General features: G+C 40.7%; 1 protein-coding gene across 1 annotated transcript in view; it reads left to right on the forward strand.

Moving 5' to 3' along the window:
* The window catches only part of JHY (junctional cadherin complex regulator), a 65,209-nt gene extending 39,232 nt beyond the window's left edge, over positions 1 to 25,977 (forward strand). Inside the window, exons 5-9 of the mRNA XM_004280690.2 lie at positions 9,679 to 10,340; positions 14,472 to 14,766; positions 22,523 to 22,603; positions 23,710 to 23,838; positions 25,780 to 25,977. Of these exons, the coding sequence (XP_004280738.1) occupies positions 9,679 to 10,340; positions 14,472 to 14,766; positions 22,523 to 22,603; positions 23,710 to 23,838; positions 25,780 to 25,977 (1,365 nt within the window). The remainder of the gene's footprint in view (positions 1 to 9,678; positions 10,341 to 14,471; positions 14,767 to 22,522; positions 22,604 to 23,709; positions 23,839 to 25,779) is intronic.
* Positions 25,978 to 26,522: the final 545 nt, after the last annotated feature.

Consider the following 26,522-nt stretch of genomic DNA (forward strand, 5'->3'; position numbering starts at 1 on the left):
TTTAGCACTAAAAGGTCATTGGTGGCCTGAGCAAAGCAGTTTCAGTGAGAATAAGGGCTCTCCTGCAGGGTACAGAGGTCAGGATGAGAGCTGGAGAAATGAAGACCAGCCTACATTTTAAGATGCCTGGCTGTGGATTGAGAGATGAGGTTTAACCAGAGAATGAGATCAAGTAAGGGATTGTTTCATTTTTTGTTTTTAATAGAAGAGGTTTAAACACATTTATATGCTGAAAGGATCAGAAACTGGAGATAGAGGACAAGAAAAGAAAGGGTGATATGCTGGAAACAAGGTCCCTGGACCATTTAAGCCTGTGTGTTTTCACTTTAACAATACTGAGAATTCAGAGCTCCCACCGCAGGAGCTTCAGCCCAACCCTGGGTTCATGAACCAAGATCCCATGAGCCACCTGGGGCAGCCAAAAAAATAAAATAAAATAAATAACAAAGTAAAAAATAAAATTACACTAGGAAACTAACAGATATGTTAGGAAGAATATAAAAATAAAGATGAATCAACGACCGGAAGGTACAACAATATCACAATAGTAAAAAAGAAGAAGAGGAAAAAAAAAAAAAGGGTGGGGGGGAAGGCCCTGGCTGTGGAGGGTGGGGCCTAAGAAAGGGTGAGGTTTGGGCAGTGGGTGGGGCAAAATGCTCAGGACCCACAGGGCTGAAAAAGGCCCTGGGGGCTGTGGAGGGTGGGGCTTAGGCTCAAGGAACAGAAGGGGCCCAGGGTGCCCTCCACCCCTGGTCTCAGAGGGCAGGGGACCTCACCTGGGAGCCTAGCAGGCTTCCTGGGCTTGAATGGGCAGGGCAAACGCCCTCCTCTCCTCTCCTGCTCCTCCGTCTGGGAGGGCCCCTCCTGCCTGCCTCTCCTGATCTCCCTGTCCTCCCTCCTATGCCCCCAAGGAGCTATGCAGCCTGGAGAGGGCTTTGGAGGGCAGGGGATCGGCCTGGGAGCTCAGCAGGCTCCCCAGGCCCGAGTGGGCTGGGCAATTGCCCTCTGCTTCTCTCCTGCTCAGCTCCTCCCGGAGGGCCCCTCCCACCTGCCCCTCCTGATCTCCCAGGCCTCCCTCTTATGAGCCACTGAACTAACAGAGAACCTTAGACCCCAGGGAATATTCATCAGAGTGAGGTCTGACGGAGTTCCTCATCTCAGCACCAAGACTCAGCTCTATGCAATAGCCTACAAACCCCCATGTTGGAAGCCTCAGGCCAAACAACCAGTAAGACAGGAACACAATCACACTCATTAAAAAAAAAAAAAAATGGGACGGCAAAAAAATATGTCACAGATGAAGGAGCAAGGTAAAAACCTACAAGACCAAATAAATGAAGAGGAAATAGGCAATCTACCTGAAAAAGAATTCAGAGTAATGATAGTAAAGATGATCCAGAATCTCAGAAACAGAATGGAGGCACGGATTGAGAAAATACAAAAAATGTTTAACAAAGATCTTAGAAGAATTAAAGAACAAACAACAGAGATGAACAACATAATAACTGAAATGAAAAATACACTAGAAGGAATCAATAACAGAATAACTGAGGCAGAAGAACGAATAAGTGAGCTGGAAGACAAAATGGTGGAAATAACTGCCAAGGAGCAGGATAAAGAAAAAAGAATGAAAAGAGCTGAAGACATTCTCAGAGACCTCTGGGACAACACTAAATGCACCAACATTCAAATTATAGGGGTCCCAGAAGAAGAAGAGAAAAAGAAAGGGACTGAGAAAATATTTGAAAAGATTATAGTTGAAAACTTCCCTAACATGGGAAAGGAAACAGTCACCCAAGTCTAGGAAGCATAGAGAGTCCCATATAGGATAAACCCTAGGAAAAACACACCAAGACACATATTAATCAAATGAACAAAAATTAAATTCAAAGAAAAAATATTAAAAGCAGCAAGGGAAAACCAAAAAATAACATACAAAGGAATCCCCATAAGGTTATCATCTGATTTTTCAGTGGAAACTCTGCAGGCCAGAAGGGAGTGGCAGGATATACTTAAAGCAATAAAAGAAAAAAAACCTACAACCAAAATTACTCTACCAAGCAAGGATCTCATTCAGATTCAATGGAGAAGTCAAAAGCTTTTCAGAGAAGCAAAAGCTAAGAGAATTCAGCACCACAAAAACACCTTTACAACAAATGCTAAAGAAACTCCTCTAAGCAGGAAACCCAAGAGAAGAAAAAGACCCACCAAAAAAACCCCCCAAACAATTAAGAAAATGTTAATAGGAACATACATATCAATAATAACCTTGAATGTAAATGGATTAAATGCCCCAACCAAAAGACACAGACTGGCTGAATGGATACAAAAACAAGACCATATTATGCTGTCTTCAAGAGACCCACTTCAGACCTAGGGACACATACAGACTGAAAGTGAAGGGATGGAAAAAGATATTCCATGCAAATGGAAATCAAAAGAAAGCTGGAATAGCATTACTCATATCAGATAAAATAGACTTTAACATAAAGACTGTTACCAGAGATAAGGAGGGACACTACATAGTGATCAAAGGGTCAATCCAAGAAGAAGGTATAACAATTATAAATGTTTATGCACCCAACATAGGAGCACCTCAAAACATAAGGCAAATACTAACAACCATGAAAGGAGAAATCGACAATAACACAATAATAGTAGGGGACTTTAACACCCCACTTACACCAATGGACAGATCATGCAAACAGAAAATAAATAAGGAAGCACAAGCTTTAAATGACACAATAGACCAGATATATCTAATTGATATTTATAGAACATTCCACCCAAAAGTGGCAGAATACACTTTCTTCTCAAGTGCACATGGAACATTCTCCAGGATAGATCACATCTTGGGTCACAAATCAAGCCTCAGAAAATTTAAGAAAACTGAAATTGTATCAAGCGTCTTTTCTGACCACAACAACACTATGAGATTGGAAATCAATTACAGGAAAAAAAACTGTAAAAAACACAAATACATGGAAGCTAAACAGTGTGCTACTAAATAACCAAGAGATCACTGAAGAAATCAAAGAAGAAATTAAAAAATACATAGAAACAAATGACAATGAAAACACGATGACCCAAAAACCTATGGGACGCAGCAAAAGCAGTTCTAAGAGGGAAGTTTATAGCAATACAATCTCACCTCAAGAAACAAGAAAATTCTCAAATAAACAATCTAACCCTACACTTAAAACAATAGAGGGGCTTCCCTGGTGGCGCAGTGGTTGGGAGTCTGCCTGCCGATGCAGGGGACACGGGTTCGTGCCCCGGTCCGGGAGGATCCCACATGCCGTGGAGCAGAAGATGAAGATTACTGATGACATGATACTATACATAGAAAATCCTAAAGATGCCACTAGAAAACTACTAGAACTAATCAATTAATTTGGTAAGGTTGCAGGATACAAAATTAATGCACAGAAGTCTCTGGCGTCCCTATACACCAACAACGAAAAATCAGAAAGAGAAATTAAGGAAACACTCCCATTTACCATTGTAACAAAAAGAATAAAATACCTAGGAATAAACCTGCCTAAGGAGGTGAAAGACTTGTACTCAGAAAACTATAAAACACTGATGGAAGAAATCAAAGACGACATAAACAGGTGGAGAAATATACCATGTTCTTGGATTGCAAGAATCAATATCGTGAAGATGACTATACTACCCAAAGCAATCTACAGATTTAATGCAATCCCTAACAAACTACCAAAGGCATTCTTCACAGAATTAGAACAAAAAATTTTACAATTCGTATGGAAACAAAAAAGACCCCAAATAGCCAAAGCAATCTTGAGAAAGAAAAATGGAGCTGGAGGAGTCAGGCTCCCTGACTTCAAACTATACCACAAAGCTACAGTAATCAAGACAGTATGGTACTGGCACAAAAAACAGAAATATAGATCAATGGAACAGGATAGAAAGCCCAGAGATAAACCCACACACATATGGTCACCTAATTTATGGCAAAGGAGGCAAGAACGTACAATGGAGAAAAGAAAGCCTCTTCAATAAGCAGTGCTGGGAAAACTGGACAGCTACAAGTAAAAGAATGAAATTAGGGCTTCCCTGGTGGCGCAGTGGTTGTGAGTCCGCCTGCTGATGCAGGGGACACGGGTTCTTGCCCCGGTCCGGGAGGATCCCACATGCCGCGGAGCGGCTGGGCCCGTGGGCCATGGCCGCTGAGCCTGCGCGTCCGGAGCCTGTGCTCCGCAACGGGAGAGGCCACAGCAGTGAGAGGCCCGTGTACCACAAAATACAAAAAAAAAAAAAAAAAAAAAAAAAAAAAAGAATGAAATTAGAACACTACCTAACACCATACACAAAAATAAACTACAAATGGAGGAAAACATAGGAAAAACACTCTTACATAAACCACAGCAAGATCTTTTTTTGACCCACCTCCTCGAGTAACGGAAATAAAAATAAAAATAAACAAATAGGACTTAATTAAACTTAAAAGCTTTTGCACAGCAAAGGAAACCATAAACGAGACAAAAAGACAACCTTCAGAATGGGAGAAAATATTTGCAAATGAAACAACAGACAAAGGATTAATCTCCAAAAAATACAAACAGCTCATGGAGCTCAATATTAAAAAAACAAACAATCCAGTTAAAAATTGGGCAGAAGGGCTTCCCTGGTGGCTCAGTGGTTGAGAATCTGCCTGCCAATGCAGGGGACATGGGTTCGAGCCCTGGTCTGGGAAGATCCCACATGCCGCGGAGCAACTAGGCCCGTGAGCCACAACTACAGAGCCTGCGCGTCTGTAGCCTGTGCTCTGCAACAAGAGAGGCCGCGACAGTGAGCGGCCCGCGCACTGCGATGAAGAGTGGCCCCCACTTGCCACAACTAGAGAAAGCCCTCACACAGGAACGAAGACCCAACACAGCCAAAAATAAATAAATAAATAAATAAATTGATTGTTTAAAAATGGGCGGAAGACCTAAATAGACATTTCACCAAGGAAGACATACAGATGGCCAAGAGGCACATGAAAAGATGCTCAACTTCACTAATTATTAGAGAAATGCAAATCAAAACTACAATGACGTGTCACCTCACGCTGGTCAGAATGGCACGCCAGTCAGAATGGCCATTATCAAAAAATCTAGAAAGAATAAATGCTGGAAAGGGTGTGGTGAAAAGGGAACCCTCCTGCACTGTTGGTGGGAATGTAAATTGATACAACCACTATGGAAAACAGAATGGAGGTTCCTTAAAAAACTAAAAATAGAACTACCAGACGACCCAGCAATCCCACTACTGGGCATATACCCTGAGAAAACCATAATTCAAAAAGAAACATGCACCACAGTGTTTATTGCAGCACTATTTACAACAGCCAGGACATGGAAGCAACCTAAGTGTCCATGAACAGATGAATGGATAAAGAAGATGTGGCACATATATACAATGCAATATTACTCAGCCATAAAAAGAAACGAAATTGAGTTATTTGTAAGTGAGGTAGAAGGACCTAGAGTCTGTCATACAGAGTGAAGTCAGTCAGAAAGAGAAAAACAAATACCGTATGCTAACACATATATATGGAATCTGAAAAAAAAAATGGTACTGATGAACCTAGTTGCAGGGCAGGAATAAAGAGATAGACATAGAAAATGGACTTGATGATGTGGGATGGGAGGGTGAAGCTGGGGCGAAGTGAGAGTAGCATCGACATACATACACTACCGAATGTAAAATAGTTGGCTGGTGGGAAGCAACGGCATAGCACAGGGAGATTGGCTCGGTGCTTTGCGATGACCTAGAGGGGTGGGATAGGGAGGGTGGGAGGGAGGCTCAAGAGGGAGGGGATATGGGGACACGTGCATGCATGTGGCTGATTCGCTTTGTTGTACAACAGAAACGAACACAGTATTGTGAAGCAATTATACTCCCATAAAGATCTATTTTTAAAAAATACTGAGAATTGATGGTCATCCTCATCATTTTCTATTTAAGTGCCGTATACATGCCTAAGATCCTTACTTCAAGCCAAGCAATCCGTGGTCACTTTACCTGTCCACACAGGTCTTGCCCTGAATCGCTTTGTGCTCTCCTGTGAATCTTCACAGATTTTCCAAATCCCATTTCCACTGTGAACCAGACACAGTACTGAGCTAAGGGTCAGACCCTTGCTGGCCAGTGCAAGAGGGTACACTCCCACCAGCAGAAGATCCTTCCCAGGAAAGGAGCATGCTGTCAGTGGGAAAGAAGAAAGTTCCCCAAATACATGAGTCTTCAAAAGGATGAAACAGGATGTTTCCTTTCTTGCCTCTAAATAAAATAACTCTTGCCTCTCTAGACAAGGAAAAGAAACGATAGCGCAAAAGATATGCAGCGTCTTTGACTTATCTATGTCAGCATCCTTGTGACCACATCCTAAGTGATCTTCCCACCTTTCCAAAGAGCTATTCATTTGGTTTTCCTCCAGCACTATCAACAGAGCTATGCCGCTTTTATTCACCTGAGCACAGAGTCCTTCTATACTAGCACTGAATATTAGAGCTACTGTGTTCTCTAAATTTTATTAATATTATCGAATGGAATGTATAACCCAGACTCAGAGAATGTGTGTTTTGTTGTTAGTAAACACAAAAGAAACTTCAGAGCTAATCTTGGAGCGCAGGCACAACCTCAGGACTCCAGGGTCGATCAGGGTGACTAAGAACAGGAACGGCTTTTGTTTTAAAGCAGATTAACATTTTGGCTGACATCAAAGCGTGCATTCTCCCCTCTGCTTAGGTCATGTAAACGGAAAAAGTCGTGAAAGAGAAATAGCCAGATGCTGCCTGTCTCAGGGTTGGGGGCAGACTTCCCTTGGATGGCACAGTATGAAGGAGCATTAATAACTGAGCACAGATCTTACTGAGAAATTACCATCCCAGCATTAGGCATCAGGAGACCCCGGTGCTAACGCTGCAGCCAAAGGACTCTGCTTTGTGTGTGCTGGGAAAACCTACTGCCATTAAGCAGTTATTCTGAGTGCTTGGTCCGGACTGATTGTGAGTGTTGGTAACAAAAGAACCCCAGTGAGAGGGGGATGAAATAGAGGATTTCGGTGCTGACGGAGATTAAATAGCCTGAGAATGGCTTTGTATATTAACTTCAGGGAACTAGGGTCTTGCCACCTAAAGAGTGACACCTGATGCCTCAATTGTAGGTAATAAACCTTTAGTAAACCTCAGATCTCAAGTAGGCTGCTCGGAAGGTGAGAGAGATCGCATCAAGCCCATAAACGTCTTTCTTTCTGGAGACTGAAATGCCGTCTCTGGGCACTTACATTTACGTGAACAGTGGATTTAACACTCGAGGCAAATGAAGTTTCTCATGAAATGATGAGTCCTTGGCCTTGTTGACAAAGCACCCTGTGAAGAGCACTACTGTCATCTGAATTGTCAGCTGCAAATGTATAACAGGATTAAGACCAAGCGGTAACCCAAGATTTTGGGTCTGGTACCCCAGGAAAGAACACTCTTGATAGGTTTTCTTGGTGGAAATGAGAGAGACAGAGCTGGACAAGTACAGTCATATGGCAGCAGAAAAAGAGTTCCTGGTCACTTATTTTTCTAGCAATTAAAAGGCTGAACAGGCATGGTTGGACTTAGAGATGATCATACTAAGTGAAATAAGTCAGAAAGAGAAGGACAGACACCACACGATATCACTTATACGTGGAATCTGAAGTACGACACAAGTGAACTTATGCACGAAAGAGAAACAGACCCAAAGACACAGAGAACAGACTTGTGGTTGCCAACGGGAAGGAGAAGTGGGGGAGGGATGAACTGGGAGTTTGGGATGAGCAGATGCAAACCATTATATATAGGACGGATAAATAACAAGGTCCTACTGTATAGCGCAGGGAGCTATATTCAACATCCTGTGATACACCATAACGGAAAAGAATAGACAAAAAAGAATGTATATATGTGTTAACCTGAGTCACTTGTCTGTACAACAGAAATTAACACAACACTGTAAATCAACTATCCTTCAATTTAAAAGAAGGCTGAACAAATATTGAAAAGAATGACATTATCAGCATTAATACATATCTCTAGGTCATAGCAAAGAGGGATCTTTTTTGACCTCCAAGAACAGTGATGACAGCCATGAAAAGAGCCGCTGTGTTTCATGGACACACCTACGAGAGTGTAGATAACAGTGTTCTTCTGGATCCACTACGAGGAAGGATGCTCTTGGGCTGTCTGTTGGCAGCGCCTCCTTGCCCACATTTCCCCCATGCAGCTCAATATATTGCATGAAAAGAAGGACCCTTCTTAATTGAAATACAGACAGAAAAGGAAGTATTTTCTTTTCTGGAGCACCGCAGGTAAAAACTTAAAGTTTAGAGGAGCTACTAAGAACCTGGCCAATCCTCCAAAAAGTTCAAATTCTAAGGAGAACTTACTCTACATTTTGAATTATAAGTCATTCTTACTTGAAAATCTGATATAAGAAGTCATATTGTGTATTACTGTTTTAAATTGAATAATCTCAACCTTATCGTTATAATGAGATTTCATGAGAAGTAGAATACCAGTAAATATTATACAGGAGCAGGATGAGCCTTAGCAATTATATCAGAAAAGTGAAATAAAAGTTGAACTTATCCTTAAAACAATTTGAGCAAAAACATGATTTATTCAAGTTTTTTCCTCAAATGATCTGGGTAACTTGCATTTTTCGATTAAGGTTGCATAGATACAGGCCACAGAGGCTTTTTATACGTGTGTTCAGCAAGGAAGAACTATGTTGCAGTTATATAACACACTGAGGCATATGGTCCTCGGACTGTTTTCAGTAAGCATTTAATCATTCTTTCCAAAGGCCTCTTAACTCAGCTAGTTTTTCACAAAGTAATGAGCGCTTTATTCCTCGGGAAATATGTCTAAATGGCTTAGCACAATATAGTTACATAGTGCATCTATTATACCAGGAGTACATTTTGTTGTTACAAGACTTTGGAAAGCATAAAGACTGCTCTGAAATTGAAATATTTCCCCCAGATGTTTGATTGCCTAAGTACAGGCTATATTAAGGAACAGAAGCAAAACAACCCTTGTGGTTTCACAGATGTCCTATCACCGCACAGACTCTTTTATAATCCTCTGAATAAAATCTAATTTGTTTCATCTGGTGAAGAGATCATTTCTAGCTTCTGACCTATGTGAGTAAGAAGATCTGATAATCTGAATTGTATTTCGTATTAAACTTGTACTTGGTGGGCAAAGCAAATTGTTGATGTTCTTTCTGGATAATATTTTTTAAAATATTCATCTTAGTTAAGATAAACTTGCATATTTTGATGTTGATTCGCCCTTCCTTTGTATGCACCTCTTTAGAGGTAAAGCTGCTTTTTTCCCTCATTTGGTAATACTTCATTTTACAACATTTTAAGTCAAAGACTTGCCCTTAATATAATGCCCATTCTAAGCTATTTCTTTCTAGAAAATTCATAACCTGAAACTGCCAGCAGGAACCACTCAGCTAACCACACTCTCATTGCCCGAAATGAGGAAAGGACCCTCTGTTCTCCTTCTTTAGCTCTTTTCAATTCTGTGGTCACCTTCCTAGAAGTCTTAACTCCCAGTTTGAGAAACACTAGAATTGGTGAAGAGTGTCAGTCTTTTAACTTTATATTAACTAAAAATATCTTTTTAGGATTACCAGGACCACTGGTCTCAATTTGAAAATGCAAAATCAAGCAATGGACCCAGAGGTCAATCTTCAGAAACAATCAATGGCCAGCAACCTTCCAGAAGACCAGCCAAGCACAAGATTCAAAAACAGCATGAACACCGGCATGGCCCAAAGTCTTTGGTGACTGAAGAGCTGGTTGTCAGTCAAGGAAACCAGAATAACGCTTCCAGACAGCAGCAAACCCCAACTAAGCCTATACCTACTGCAGTGAAACAGGAAACAGTCGTGGTTGTGAATGTCCCGAACAATGATTTACAATACTCAGGTATACCGAGAAGCCAGGAACCCAAAGTAACCTCCAATAAATTTGCTCCACCACACCAGGCTTCTGACAAGGTATTATATAGAAATTCTACCAGGTGTCACTCCATGATGAATGTTAATACGGAAAGAGGATGCAAAGACCAAGAAGAGAAAAGATTTTCAAATCAGCAGCTACACATCGACACTCTTTCCAATACGGACTTGAACTATCTTCATGAACTGAATAAGAAGCACGCATCCCTTAGCCAGAAAGGCTCTCAGTCTGTTTCTAACATAAACGATAATGGATCAACTGAAAATAAGAAGCAACCCAAACGGACTTATACAGAAACAAAGTATAAGGACTTAGAAATATTATGGTAAGAATTTCCTGTTCTCAAGTGGTTTTCTAGAGTAATGAGAGGCTGCTAGAGAAAGACAGGACGGGGAGGACGGGGTGGAGGGGCGGGGGCTGTTCATGGCGATGGTCAGGCAAGAGGAAAAATTCTCCTAACGACGTTCTTGCCTTTGATTTCTGCAGAAAATAGTCCACTTTTGATGTATTTCTTCTTCCCTGTCTCCTCTACTTTTTCCACTGTCGTTAAACCAGAGGTTGGAGGGAGAAGGGCAGAGGGACCCAGTTAAAAAAGATCAGTATATTTTGAGGGTCACAAGTAATGTTCAGAGGGAACAAATTCTCTCCAACTCTGTAATGGTCTATCATAAGAAAATAATCTAAAATACAGGAAAAAAACACTTATAAAATATAAGTGTATAAGTATAAAAATATCATTTACAACCATATGATATTACTTATATGAGAAATCTAAAATATGGCCCAAATGACCCTATCTACAAAACAGAAACAGAATCACGGACATAGAGAACAGACTTGTGGTTACCAAGGGGGAGGACTGGGAGGGAGAGGGATGGACCGGGAATTCGGGGTTGGTAGATGCAAACTATTACATTTAGGATGGATAAACAACAGGTCCTACTGTATAGCACAGGGAACTGTATTCAGTATCCTGTGATAAACCACAATGGAAAAGAATACAAAAAAAGAATGTCTATATGTGGATAACTGAGTCACTTTGCTGTACAGCAGAGATTGTCACAGCATTGTACATCAGCTACACTTCAATAAAAAATATATATATATATCATTTACAGAAATGACAACAATAATTGAATAAGGAAATGTTTAGATTATAATATTTAATATCATGTAACCATTAAAAACCATGTTTATGAGGAAATTCTTCTATAAAGAGAAAATAGTACAGTACAAAAATTACACCTAAGGAGTATGAGCTCTATCTACTCTGTCAAAATGTGCAGAGAAGACGAAAAATGCACCAAAATGTCAATAGTGGTTATTTCTGGCAAGAGAGATTGGGATTCTTTTTAATTTCTTCTTTATATTTTCTGACTTGTCCCAGTTCCCTACAGTGTAGATGCATTACTTCTATAATTAGAAGAAAGAAAAGCTATTTTTAAAATCGGAGTATTTCTTGATATCATTCAGTCAAATGTGTTTATTACATACCTGATAGGGCTGAATATAGGACTAAAAAGCTATAAAAGATACAAAAGTAGTATGATGCATGGGAACCTTCAAGGAGCTTATTTTCAAAGTAGGGAGACAGTTTGACACACATGAATTAATGAGAAGACATTTAAGTGCTCCACGTGGAGGTATGGAATGTACAATGAATAAGATTCAGAATTTGCTTCCTAGAAAAGATAGTGATAGATAGATAGCAGGCATTCTCATCTTTTTTTCCTGACTTTAGAGGGAGTGAGCCTAACATTTTTGCCATTAAAAATATTTAATTTTTAGTAGTTAGGGAGATAAATAGGAAATGACCTCCTATTCCTATTTTTTTCCTGCAAAGAACTTCTATCATAAATGGATATTTAATGTTATCAAATTCTCTGCATCAATTGAAAAATTTTCTCCTTGAATCCTTTATGTGGCTAAATGTGTTAACAGATTTTCTAACATTCCATCGTCCTTTTATTCCTAGGACTAACCCAACTTGTCACACGAGTTTAATACATTGCTCGATTTGATTTGTTAGCACTGTTTAGGATTTAACATTCACATGCAGGAAGTGAGACTGGCTTAAAATTCTCCAATCTGCCATTGGCCCCCGCCTGGATGTGTTATCAAGATTATACCAGCCTTAAAATAATTCCCCCATTTTATATCCTCTGGGAGACTTCATGTACAACTGGAACTGCTTCTTGAAGATTTCATAGAATTTTCCAGTAAAACTATTTAGTTCTCATGTGTTTTTTTGTTTGGCTTTTCTTTTGTTGTTATTTGTGGGCAGATATTAAACTTTAAACTACTTATTTTGTGATACTCATATATTTGTATTAATTTCTACTATGTTAATTTGTCCTAGCCACCCTACTTTTTCCAATACATATTGTCTTTATTTTTTTAATACTGTCTGTTGAACTGATAGAACTTTCTGCTACTTCTTCCCTCTACTGATTTGGAAATGCATATTCTCTTTCTATTCTCTCTTTTTTTTTAAACTTACATTATTAACTAGTCTAGTGTTAAAATTTCTATTCTCCTGCAGACATATTCAAAACATTGGATTGTTGTAATCCAATCACCCTTTGTGTCATACATCTTATTTTTATCCAGCATCTTATAGCTCTAAAACTAATCATTGTTTTATTATTGTTGTATAGAGTCAGTGCTGTTTTAGATTTAACCAGTTGTTTATTATTGTCTTTGCCTCCCATTCTTTTTTCCATTTTACTCTTTCTTCCTGAAGTAGATCCTTTAGAAGTTCTTTCAGCAAGTATATTTCACTGGTAAATTTACCGGAAATTCCTTTACTTTCCTCTCTATCTTAAATTATGTTTAACTTGATAAAGAATTAACCTCTTTGAAAACATTGTTTTTCTATTTCCTGGCTTCTCTATTTCTTCAAAAAGTCTTTTATCAATGTAATTATCATTCTTTTTGTCTTTGTTTCTCTTCTTGGTTTTGAGGTCTCTGTTTCTGGTGTTCTGAAGATTTGCTGTGATGTATCTAGGTTTGAAATTTGTAATTCTGCTTGTGATTTTTCTGGGATTCCTAAATCTGAGTGTTCATTTCTTTCATAAATTCTGGAAAATTATCACCCATTTTTCCTTTGAATATTATGTCTCCCAAATTTGCTCCCATTTTCCTTCAGGAACACCAAGTAGATGTATATTTGATTCTCTTATTCTAGACTCTGTGTCTTTTTAACTGTTTCTTATTTCCATCTCTTATCCCTCTATGCCTCTTTCTGAGAAATTTCCTCTAAGTTTCTAAGTCTCTTCAGCCCCAATATGCTCTTTGGTGTATCCACTGAGTTGTAAATTTCAGTAATGGTGTTTTTCATGTCTAGGAGTTCTACATGGTTCTGATTAAAACCTTCCTGTTATTTTTTCAGAATATATTTCTCGGGGTTTTGATTTCTTCTTTCATGTCTTTAATCATTATAAACATGCTTCCTTATGAATGCTGTCTAATATTCAATTATCTTAAGTTCTTAGAAATCTACGACTGCTTTGTGTGTGTATCTGCTCATTCTCATACTTGGTAGGTTATTTACTCACATGTTCTAGGATTTTGGATTGTGAACTTATGTTTATCCATCTTCTCTGTAGACACCTAGGCAGGCTTGGGTGGGAATGTATCCTTCCAGAGAACTTGCTTCTGCCAGATACTACAGAGGTATCCTTCCTCTAGGATCACTTTATGTTAATTTCTTGGTGTTGGATTTCCATGATTATGTGGGGAAGGTAAATTTGAACCCCAAATGTTGTCCCGTAGATATTCACAGGGAATTTTTTTCCCAGCTCAGAGCCTACATTAAGACAGATAGTCTTGCTTTGTTGTTTCCCAAGGCTGGTGAATGAGTTTTTCACTAATTTGCCTTTTTATTGAGGGTGTAGCTCTTCAAGGGTTACATACAGCCTTCACGCAGGCATCTCAGTTCTGATTCTCTGCCCGACACAGAGCCAAGATCTCACATATCCCATACCAGTGTTGAATGGTGAAACTCGAGCACTTAGGTCCAAACTCCCTCAAAGAAAGCCATAGCTTCCTCTTATCTAAATCTGCTTTAGTTTTAGTTTCTGTTTAGTTTGTGGTCTCTGAAGATTCCCTGTCTCTCTTACAAATCCAACTATCTAATTAAAAGGGCACTTGCTTAATTTAATCCAACCTGTCCAGGTATTTTGTGGTGGGAATGCCTCGATTTTTCAGAACCATGTTTCTTCTGTTCTGAATGCACTAAATGAAAGTTCTAAGTAAGAGCTAGAATATCCTAAAGAAAAAATAGAGGATATTAAGAAATTAATGTATTTATGAAAAGATTAAGCTAAAGAACATTAATTTGATTGGGGGAGTGATAAATACATCAAATTAATGGTTCATAAAGACTTCTATGCTAAAAGTCTTATGTATCTAGGTTTCATTAACAGATTCGTGCTTTTTTTTTTTTTCCTTTAAGGAAGTTCCATTCTTCCTCTGAGAGCCAACCTGCTAGCGCCTCTCCAGACTCCCGGCTCACCCAGACAACGGAGCCGCATCAGCAAGCGCTAATGCATCTGACTGAGGTGCATCCCCACGAAGGGGCCTTACCCGGCGTCACACTTCCACCCATACCGTCAAGGGTGGAAAGTGAATCCCAGCTCAGTTCAGAGAGAAGCCAAAGAAACCAAGTGAAAATTAGCCGTAGCAATTCTGAAGGCTATCTGTTTCAACTGGAAAAGGGGAAGAAGCATAGGAAAAGCAGCAGCATTAAGGTAATAAAAGCATCTTACTTACTTAACCTTTTATTTTGATAATACACAGGGACCTTGATTTTCATTCTCCTTATCACAGGCCTGGAATAGGGGTGCTGCTGCCCCTCCTTCTTCCTCTAGTCCCCACCCCTTCTCAGCCTTCATCTCACCTCAGCTCCTGCAGTAAAACACCCAGGACAGCCAATGACTGAGCTTTCTTCTGAAATGTTTGCTTTACTGAGTTCTGTGTTTACCTAAGATTCACCATGACTAGCACCTTTGTGCACTTAGGTCTTTCCCATCAGGTCTGCTTTGTTAAATAAGGGAAATGGGGATGGGAGGCAAAGAGGAAGGTTTCCAGGAAGAAATGAAGGAGCGTAGAAGGAGTCTTTTTATGTCCTTTGTGTTTCTCTACTGTTACAAACAATAAAAACCCCTCAGGAAAGATCACTTGTTTCTAGTGTCAAATAGTAAGGAAAAGGCTGGAAAATGCATTCTGCTTTACTGGGCAACAGGGAAGTAGTTGCCCAGTTTACTGGCTGGAAGCAATAGTCCTGTGGTGGATGGGCCCCGCCAGGAACAGACTCTGAAATGGAGATTTGTGAGCAAGAGAGTTACCGGGGAACCACCCCTGTCAGGGAGGGAGAGGGCAGGGCTGGGGGAGGGAGAAGGGGCGGCTTTGAGGCTGGTGCAAAAAGGACGCCTCGGCCAAGCCCATGAGGGTTCTGAAGTTGGGATGGCCCTTCAGAGGCAAGGAACCCAGATGTTCCCCCACATGGATCAGCCATTGGCTATTGACTGTCTCTGGGGGAGGGTTGTAACTTTGGGCACAGCCGCTCCATCTGACTGAGGTCAGTTCTTAGGGAGGGACTCGACTGTGAGCCGTAGCAGACAACACTCCCAGCAGCCGGGGAACCAGTGGACACCCGTGGGGCGTCCACTATAAGGCAGATTTAGGGAGCCATCCTTAGTTCAACTCAACGTATATGTGTTGAATTCCTACCAGGAACTGTGTCAGGTGCTGGGACGTAGAGCAAACGAGCCATGCCCTTTCCCCAGCAGTATCATGTTGAAATAAAAGAGAGAGAGATGCACAGTGAACACAGAGGAGCACAGAGGGGGACACATCCCCACCTGCGAGCCAAGCAGAGCTTCAGGAGGTGATCGTGAGGCATCTTAGAGGATGACTGAGAGTTAGCAAAAGAAGGAAGACTGAAAGTATTTTAGGCAGGGGGACCAGTGTAAGTGAATGCTCTGAAGCTTGAGAGAACACAAAGCATGCTGGGAACTGATGCATTTTAGGTCTGCTGTCACTCAAACTGGGAGGTGCTGAGTGTTGAGAGGTGACAGTGGAGAAGTAGGTCAGGCACCGGGTCTTCGAGGATCTTGCTCGTCATTGGAAGAAGGAGGGCTCTAATCCCTCAGCTGGTGTTGGGGCGGGGGGTTGGCGGGGGGCATGGAAGAATTTTAACCACAGTTAGATTAATGTTTTAGAAAGACTGCTCTGGCTGTGGTGTGCAGGACAGGTGCAGGGCACTCCAGGAATAGGGGATCGTGAAGTCAGTGGACACCCACATGCGAGCCTCAGAAAAAAAGGAAAGGGTGGCCTTGAAGAGAAGAAGGGAAAGCTGGACTAGAATGACAGTGGGTCCTATTGCAGAGAAGAAAAGGAGGACCAGCTTGGTGTGTCCTCCTGAGATAGAACCTCAGAGGCTGGTGCACATGAAATGCCCCAGCCCACTGCCGCCACCTGCGAGCCTAGGCCTTCAGCTCACTCACAGCCCCGGGGTCCTTCCCTCTGCCCCTTCCCACATGCTGACCTGAGGGCTTCATGAGCTCCTCACGTGACCCTCCCTCACATCCTCCGTCCTGCCGGGGTACCTAATTCTTGCCCAGGCTGTGGAAACCACTACTGGTTGTTTAGAGCTGGGATGATCCCCAGTTTCACAGTAAATAAGAAGAAATATGTTCCTGGCTTCATAAGTAACTTATTTTTCCACCAAAACATTATTACTTGACAGTTAATCGTACCTAATCTGAGGTATGATTAGCACTGTTTTCAAGTACTTCATAAATAGAATAGGGTTTGTAGGCTGGACTAGGAAGCCAGACACTGTGCGTATTATTATTTCTATAGGGAAATGTATTCAGAGCTCAGGAACCAACACATTCTCAAGGTGAGGGCGTGCTGTCACTCTGGAATTTACGAGTTACCAGGGCCTAAAAAAAAGCTCAAACTCACTACCTCGGAAGAGAACCTTCTGGGTTAGGGTTCTTGCCAACTGTGGATTATTGTTGACAATGCAAGCTTTTAACAATTCCTAATGAGCAGGGTTTAGTGGAAGTCACGCACTCAGCCATTTCTAAATTCTCATCACCTAACCTCTCTGTGACTCGGACAAGTTATTAATTCACCTGAGCCCCTATTTCCTCATACGCACAATCAGAATTGTTATTTTTGTAGATTTGGTTTGACAGTTAAGTGCAACAATGTATTAAAACCTTAGCTTAGGCTTCCCTGGTGGCGCAGTGGTTAAGAATCCACCTGCCAATGCAGGGGACACGGGTTCGAGCCCTGGTCCGGGAAGATCCCTCATGCTGCGGAGCAACTAAGCCCGTGCGCCACAACTACTGAGCCCACTGCCACAACAACTGAAGGCTGCACACCTAGAGCCTGTGCTCCACAACAAGAGAAGCCACCGCAACGAGAATCCCGCACACCGCAACGAAGAGTAGCCCCCTGCTCGCCGCGCGCAGCAATGAAGACCCAACGCAGCCAAAAATAAATAAATGCATAAATAAATTAAAAAAAAAAAAAACTTAGCTTAGTGCCTAGCAAAGAATAGACATCAACTAAATGTTAGTTTCCTTTCCCTTCCTTCTCCTTTTGGTGTTTGAATCTGTGTTTTACCGAGGGAAGGCAGAGGACAGTACCCAGTGATGATGTGGATCATGACACATCTAAGATCGGGGAGGGAAGGGAAAAGGAAGAAAGAGAACTTCCACTTCCCACTTCCCAAGCCCTCTTTCCAACTTGGGAAATCCCTGCCTTCCTGCTTTCTCTCAGAGATGTTGCAATCCACACGTATCCATTTTCTCCATCCAAGACTTTCAGCCTACATCCGACAAAGACACAGAAGCACTCTTTGTCCGGGAAGCCATTCCAGAAGCTAAAATGATTTAGAACCGAGCTATTTGTATAGGACAGCAGGTAGCCGGGGCCCCAGACAGAGGGACTCATTCCCCAGGTCATGCCCATTTCCTAGTCAAAGCAAATCTCATGGTTGCCAAGGGAATCGACTCGAATCACATTAAAAATCTGAGGATTTGTCAAGATAATAGGCCCAAGCACCCTTCCTCTTCTCCTGGCAGTTCTGTTGTGACCAGTTTACGAACATTCAGCATTGTCCACGCCACTGAATGCAGACATCAGGCAGTGAGAGAGTAACACAGCACAAGTGATGACAAACAGTAATAAAAATATCTACCGCAACCGGCCACAAAGTAACTGCTTAAGGAGTTCTCTGACAGCTGTGTCGCGCTGAGCTGCAGTAATTAACCCGTGTGTTTGTTGTCACAGACAATCCCGGTATTGCTGCTTGACTGCTTCTAAGATGAGGTTTATTTGGATTAAGTTTAGCAACCGCAGAGCAAATTTCCTTCACTTGCTGTTCCGCAGTATTTGAGGCATTGTTTTCCGTCCCGTCTCTGAGTAACTTTCTCACCCTTACACATCTGAGGAATGTTCTGGAGGAAAGCCCCGCAGTGTCCCCCACAGCGGGGCACGACCTCTCAGAGTTGAAACAAGTCCTCCCGGGACAGTCAATGTCATTTCCAAGTCAGGCACCTTTTGCCCCCCCCCCCCACCCCGTTTACAATCAAAGTCACTCTTCCGGCTTGAGAAGACGTGTGATTGATGGCCGGCGAAACCTTCCACCAGGAGATCCTATGCCAGACTCTGCCAAAGCCACGACCAGTGGACACCAATTCCAAGGGGTAGATCTGGTCTGGTCAGCCGTCAGCTAGAGCCAGGGTTGGCTGATGTCACCCTGTGTGCATGTCATGCAAAGAGTAGCAGCAAACCCCGCCGGGGATTTTTTGAAAACATGCTTTTATTTTCCCCGTGTTTGGAGACCTAATGAGACTATTATTGTTGATTTAATTTTTAAAAATGGGGGGTGGCATGGTGCTATTGTGACCTTTTGGTCTTGTAACAGCCAAAGAGAGGTAAATCAAACTAAATTCTAGGGATTATTTGACTATGAAAGCCTTTTGAAGAGACAGAAAGTAGCTTAGTGGTTGCCTAGGGCTGGAGGTGGGGGGAGGGAAGGGACTGCTAATGGGTACGGGGTTTCTTTTTAGGTCAATGAAAATGTTCTAAAATTGGACTGTGGTGACTTTCGCACAACTTGATGACTATACTAAAAACCACTGAACTGTACAACTTCAAATGGGTGAATTTGGTGGTGTGTGAATTTTATCTCAATAAAGCTGTGAAAAAGAATTTTGATGGGAAGAGATCAAACAAAATTACAGCACTGGGAACCAATCAAGATTACTTGAAGCTAACAAGTAAATCCAGGATTTTTCGTTGCCAGTCACCCAGAACAAACTCTGTTAGGAGCCATCGCTCTCCCTTGAGAAACATCTCTTCACTGGAAGCAGCTCAGCCTGTCGAGGAGTCAGTGGCATTTGGAGATGACCCCTTCGGGCCACACTCTTTGCTTCGTGTCAGTCTGCAGTGCTAGACCGTCGGCTCTGTTTTCTGTGACAGCCACGATGTTTATTCGAGGTGATAGTAAGAACTTCAACGGGGATGCAATAAGCAATCATTCATGCTTTACATTACATCTTTTGTGAGTTGGTGGAATGATTAAAGCTAAGCTGCTTCAGACTAAGGATGCGATTTCTGGGCACTGATCATTTCTGTCTCATCAGTTTTGGACAAACTGGTTTTATGACTTGGATGTGAGTGGGGTTCTCTCCTTTTTCATTACTGGTTTACTTTGGCAAATGGTAACTTAGTGATTTCAAAACAATGGCGGAGATGGCATATGCCAGATAAAGAAAAAATTTGCAATCGCAAAGTATAGGATATCTGAGTTCATTCACCTATTAAAAATTAGCAGAGGTTTTAAAATGTGATAATACCCAGTGTCATCGAGGTTTGGACAAAAAGAGCATTCTTCTACCTTGTTAACAGAAGTGTTCATGAATGGCCCTGAATATGTTCATGATTCTGTCTCAATAATCTCACTTCTCTTAATTTATCTCAAAGAAATAATCAGAGTAGCCCACAAACAATGCTCATCCCTAGGACATCTTAAATGTTCAACATTTAGAAGAATCGCTAAATAATTCAACTATAACTAGACAATAGAATGTTATACATAAAAATCACATTTTCAGAAAACATGTAGTGACAGGGAAATACAGTGTAATGGTAACCTTCTCAGCAAAAAAAATAACAAAATAATTTGTAGCATAGGGACAATTTTATAAAAGTATGAACGGATACATCTAAAGGGCAGGAAGCAGCTGTAGTGGTTTTGCTGGGTGATGAGTCTATTCTCTTAAAGGAGATTTATGATTTTGAAATGCCTTCAATGAACAATATTTCTTCTATATACTTCTTCTATATATTATATTCTTCTGTATACTATATTTTAATTATTTTAGTCCAAAGACTTAAGAAAGGATCTTCTTCGACCTTTTAGAATTAGATGCACTGAAAGAGTTTTGACTACAAATATTTAACATACTAATCAGGCAAATTCTGTTTACAGAACTTTTAATCCTTGCAGTGTAGAAGTGTTGCCTAAATGACACATGATTTTGGCCCTGTGAAGCGCTATGTACTATAAAAATTTTGTAGGACCTTATAAATACTGCCTTCAGCTACAAGTCACAGAACTACTCTTTACAGCAATTTCAAAAATAAGGGTTCATTCTTCTTACATACAGTTAATCCACAAGTAGGTAGTTGCTAGCACCAGTGGTTCTATAGCTCAAAACATCAGAACCAGTATTTGTACAATTCTCTTGTTCTTTTTTTCTTTCCTGGCTACAAGATTGCTGCTGTATCTCCAGAAATCACATCCACATTGAAGGCAAGATAAAGGGAAAGGGGGAGGGGCTGTGCCAATCCAATTAAAGGTTTTCCAAGATGCACCCTCTGTCTATGCCAGCAAACCTTCATTCATATCTCATGGGCCAGAGTTCAGTGCTGGGGTCTGGAGGAAAGAGCTTTTGGCTCTGAGCCTGGGAAATGGCAATGGAGAAGCTAAGTGGTCTGACCTCCAGGTAGTCGGTCAATAGGCCCTGTGAGCAGTAACAGTTGATATAAGTGTCTACGTAAGTTCATTGTTAAGATTTGAGAATTATATGCAGTAACTCTCTATATGATGAAATGTTCTGTTTTTAAAGTCTCTGGACTATCTCTGCCAAATTCTCTCTTAGGAAAGGGCACGTCAGATATATTGTATATTTTAGGACTTAATAATTAACAGGAACTTTCCAAATTTAGAAAAATACCATGCCTTGCCATTAGCATATAGACAGGTGGCACCATACACGGTTAGCTCAGAACTGCTGCCTCTGCGGTATGGCTGTTTACCCTAAGCACCAATTTTGAGGCACCCTAAGATCACTGCCGTCACCCAAACCATCTCTTTGGTATTGTCCTTCCTGCCCTTCCCACGGAAGACAACTCAATGAACTCACAAATGCAAAGAAAAGAGGCCTTTGTTTCCCCACAAGGGTATCTGCTGCAAGTAGCAAGTCAGATTTCACGTCAAAAGTGGGAGTTTGGGGAGTATCTTAACCTATCCTACAGTCAGGAGCACGTTAGTATTTTTCCTGCCTGTTATTGTGCTCAACTGACATAATTTAGTAATTAAATAGCCTCGGTCTGTTACTCTGTCCCTTTATTTTATTTTTTTTGTTTTTTCTTTTGCGGTACACGGGCCTCTCACTGTTGTGGCCTCTCCCGTTGCGGAGCACAGGCTCCGGACGCGCAGGCTCAGCGGCCATGGCCCACGGGCCCAGCCGCTCCGCGGCATGCGGGATCCTCCCGGACCGGGGAATGAACCCGCCTCCCCTGCATCGGCAGGCGGACCCCCAACCACTGCGCCACCAGGGAAGCCCATACTCTGTCCCTTTAAATATGCAATAGTAATAAGCATTATCGTGTAAAATTATTTGTACCTTTCAAAATATCCAAAATCACACTGAATAAAATGAGCTTCTCAGTGGGTCTTGCTTAGACTCTTAACCCTTAAATGTTTCCTTTCTTTTGAATATTATGACATTAGACAGGGTGCTCTCTCTTCGAAGCAGTGTGCTTACCTGATTCGCTTAGATCGCCTCTTCCAGGGAAATCAGTTGGTTCAGTGAACGGTACAAAACTAGACATACTACTCATAGCAGCAGCAGCAAATTAGTAATGGATCCGTTATGATAAAAATGTTAATAACAAAGCAGCACTTCACTCACTTGAAATTTTTTATTTATAATTTTCAGAATTTCAATGTTTTTTATTGCAGAAGTGGAAAAGTCCAAACATGTTAGCTCACCAGCTACAAATTACCAAGGAAACTGTTATCAATGACGACCACTAAAATGGAAGAATTGTTGGGAAACACACCCACTCTCCCACGGTCCACACAGGCTGCCATTCTTCATTTTGCTTCTTCCCTTTTTTATGTGGCCATGACAACTCGAGGGTGGGGGACATACAAGTCTTTAAAAGAAACTGTCTCTTTGATTGTATTTTTAGAGTTCCAAGCTGAAAGCTTATCAGAACAGAGACATGAAGCTTGGAGGCCTCGGACCTGACCTTGAGTCCATCAGAGACAAAGTGAGTGTGATGTACATACAGCAATTCCAGGATTGGATTTGCCTTTTGTCTTCCAGCAAAACTGTATAAAGATACCCCCAGAACCGAGGGGTAGGGTGAGCTGTGACAAAGCGAGAGAGAGGCATGGACACATATACACTACCAAACGTAAGGTAGATAGCTAGTGGGAAGCAGCCGCATAGCACAGGGAGATCAGTTCCGCAACGCCTGGAGGGGTGAGATAGGGAGGGTGGGAGGGAGGGAGACGCAAGAGGGAGGGGATATGGGAACATAAGTATAAGTATAACTGATTCACTTTGTTATAAAGCAGAAACGAACACACCATTGTAAAGCAATTATACTCCAATAAAGATGTAAAAAAAAAATAAATAAATAAAAACAAAGGTATGGACCTGAAAAAAAAAAAAAAGATACCCCCAGAACCAAGTCCTAATTCAAATGTCTCCCTCTGAATAGAGACCCTTCTGAAGTAGCATTGGTAATAAGCCCCCGGCACTACTTCTACCATAAAATAAAGTTACTCAGCCAATGTTGTTTTATGTATCCACCTTTTAGTTAGTTTTGAAGGCCCAAACAGAAAAGTGGGACACATGCACATGAAAAGAGATGTGTGTGTTATGTGGTCGTTGGTCTTTCCCAATAGAGTTATCTTGATAATATTGAGGAGTGGCTACAGAGAAGACACTCAGGGTAAGAGTTTCCCAAGCCATGGAAAGTACATCCACTTTATTCTCTTTCCTCTAGTGAAAGGAGATCTTCATTTAATGTGTTTTAACTGCAGCTGCACTCAAGGCATAAAAAGAGAGTAGAGTTCAAAGTTGGAAGCAAAAGTGAAAATAAATTGGGTAAACGCAACAAAGAAGAGGCTGAATGTGATTTAGCCACTGTTAAGTGAACACCGGGTGTGCTATTGCAGTGACATTCCGCCCCTCAAGAGAAACTATTTCTAGGAGAGACATTAACTTAACCATTTCACTGCTGTCACCTTACACGCGGTGATCCCATTTCCCCCGTGCCCAGCTCACTAAAATTAGTGTCAATTTAGATAGAGAACAGAGCGATCTAGCAGGACCTGTGAGTCACCCTCACTTTGTTTCTCTGAACAGATGCAGAAATTAATACAGCAAAAGGAATATGCAAGACAAGTAAAGGAATACAACATGAAGGCACTATCCATCCCGTCAAAGCCACAAATAGCAAAGGCTGAAAATAAATCTGCTGTCCCTCGGCAGAAGGTAAGAAATTCTCACCAAGGCAGTTGTCTTTTTAATTAGAATTAAAAGGAAACCTCTGTGACCTCACGACAATGAATTCCCCACATTATTTGAACAGAGGATGTTTTAGCTACTACTGTTCCTGCGGCTCCCCATCATTCACAGATATTGATGTAAAAATGATATACACACATATGATGCTGGAAGGTTAGCCTCTTTTTTCCCCTGAAGTTCACTGTTATCTTTAGTCTTCCACATGTTTTCCTCCAAGTACAGTATTTCGAGTTTCTCACACAAAAATTCAATGGTTAGGTGATTTCATAGAAAAAAACTAATAATCCTGATTAACCATCAATTTCCTTCTCTACCATTAAATAAGTTTTAAGAAATTAGCATCTTCTTGCCATGTCCGGGTGCTTATGTCAGAAGAAAGTCCTTCACTGTTTCTCTCAAGTTCATTCCCTATATTTCTCCTAAGGGATGGTACTATATAGGTTCCTCTACCCAATAAAAATGATAAATACAGGATGTTCTCCCTCTCAGAAGTCATCCAACTCTAAGTTGTGATGTGAATGAAATACGTTCTATGGAGACACCGAGCTTTGCAGTACAAGTCTCTGCCTCAGTCCCAGTAAGGACGTGGGACCCTTTGCACGAGGGACAAGTGACCCTTTGGTGCTTTTAGGAATTTGTACTTCGTGTTCTCTTTCACAGACTCTCATATTTTCTATCTATTGCCTTTCTTCCTCAGACCTTGAAGACCTCAATCCACTTGATTGAGTTTCCATGATGCCACTTTTTCTTTTTTTCTCCAATCCATTATTTGTTCATGAAGAGATTCAAGGCAACAAGTCTATAATTAGAAATTCCAATAGAAGTCAACTACACACACTGAGAAGTCTGGAGTTTTTCTGTTTTGGAGGTTTTTCCCCTTCTAGGACCTACATATACTATCCATTCCCATTTTAGCTCTCAAGAAACCCTTATTAAACTGTAAAACTGGGGGTGGGGAGAGATAAGTTAGGAGTTTGGGATTAACATATAACACTACTATATATGAAATAGATAAACAACAAGGACCTACTGTATAGCACAGGAAACTATATCCAATATCTTGTAATAACCTGTAATGGAAAAGACTCTGAAAAAGTATATATATATATATATACATATACACACATATATATATAACTGAATCATTTTGCTGTACACCTGAAACTAACACAACATTGTAAATTAACTATACTTCAATTTTTAAAAATGGTTAATTTTAGAAAAGTAAAACATATAAAGGCAGATTTAGAAATCATATTCAGTAATCTCATTTTTATTGTAATGCCTGTCAGAACTGACATCACTGAAAAAAAGACTGCCCTTTTTTAGTATCCAGGTATCTATAGATATGCTAAAGAGAAGGAAAAAATAATTTTCAACCTCTAATAAATACTTGCAAGAGTTGTAAGAACCCAGAAACAAGAATAGTTGGTGTAATAATGGAGACTCAGTTTTATCTCAACTACAGTGATGTCTTTGGTCTCAAGTTGTAACAAGTCCTCTTTGGATGGAAAGGTCAGTTAATATCTCCTCAATAAAAGTTTGGTTTTAATAAGACTGCCAGAAGCTAAACAGATCAAACACATAAGAAATCTATTTTCAAGCACTTGAATAAAACTCAGTTTTATAAAGAAAAGGTCCAGAGTCACAACCGTACATATCATTCTTCAACTCTCTTTTTTTCCACAGCATTTTGTTATGTGGCTAATTGATTTTGTTTAAACTGTGCGTTATATTGCATTATTTGTATTTTCCATTTCGTCTCCATTTCCATCCATCCCTTAGTACATTATTGTAGCAATAGTCTCCAATTATATTATCAATAAACCTTTCCTAAGACTAGATTTAATTTAAGGAATCCAGGGTTCACTTCCCATCTCAAATAAAATTTTATCTTTATGCTTTTAGGCTTTGGAATATGCTAAGACCATCCCCAAACCCAAACCTTCAAATCTGAGTGGTCAAGCCTCAAAGGAAAAGAAAAATCCAACCCATGCTGGAAACGGAGACATTTTACCTGAAATCTCACTGCTGGAAGTACTGCAGAACAGACATGAAAGGGAAAAACAGGCTGTGGCTGCTTTTAAAGCCCTTCACATTGTATAGACAAGAGATGACCAGAGATGCCCAGGGGATGGACCTGGAAAAGAGAAACTCCAACCCACTGCTCTGCATTGAGAGTGATGACCTAGCATCGTCACCTCACTGCAGTCCACGTTGGCTTCGTACAGGGTTTAAAATATGGGGCCCTGTTACATTACGGCGCCATATTTTACTTTCCAGGAAGAAAAACTATTTTAATTATTTATTTTCAAATCAGTTAGTATTGGGGCTGAATAGAACTAGGGAATAAAGCCTTTTGGTTTTATCCTGGATCCTTTGATTTCTTTTTGGCTTTATATTGGCTCTTTTAATTTCTTAAATGATCGCTACCCTTTCTTAGCATAATGAAACTCTTAAAGTTACCCAGAAATAAATGTATCTACTTGTGTTTCTTTCTCATTTTTCTGATTAAAAAAAAACTATAAGCACTTCAGTTTCTATTGAAAAGAACTCAACTTGGACTAAACACCGGTAAATTTTGCAATATCATTTCCAAAATATTTCAGAAATCTCTAAATTTAGCCAAGGATTTATATGTAAAATTTAAA

This window comes from Orcinus orca, chromosome 8, assembly GCF_937001465.1.
Source record: "Orcinus orca chromosome 8, mOrcOrc1.1, whole genome shotgun sequence".
NCBI classification, from domain to species: domain Eukaryota; kingdom Metazoa; phylum Chordata; class Mammalia; order Artiodactyla; family Delphinidae; genus Orcinus; species Orcinus orca.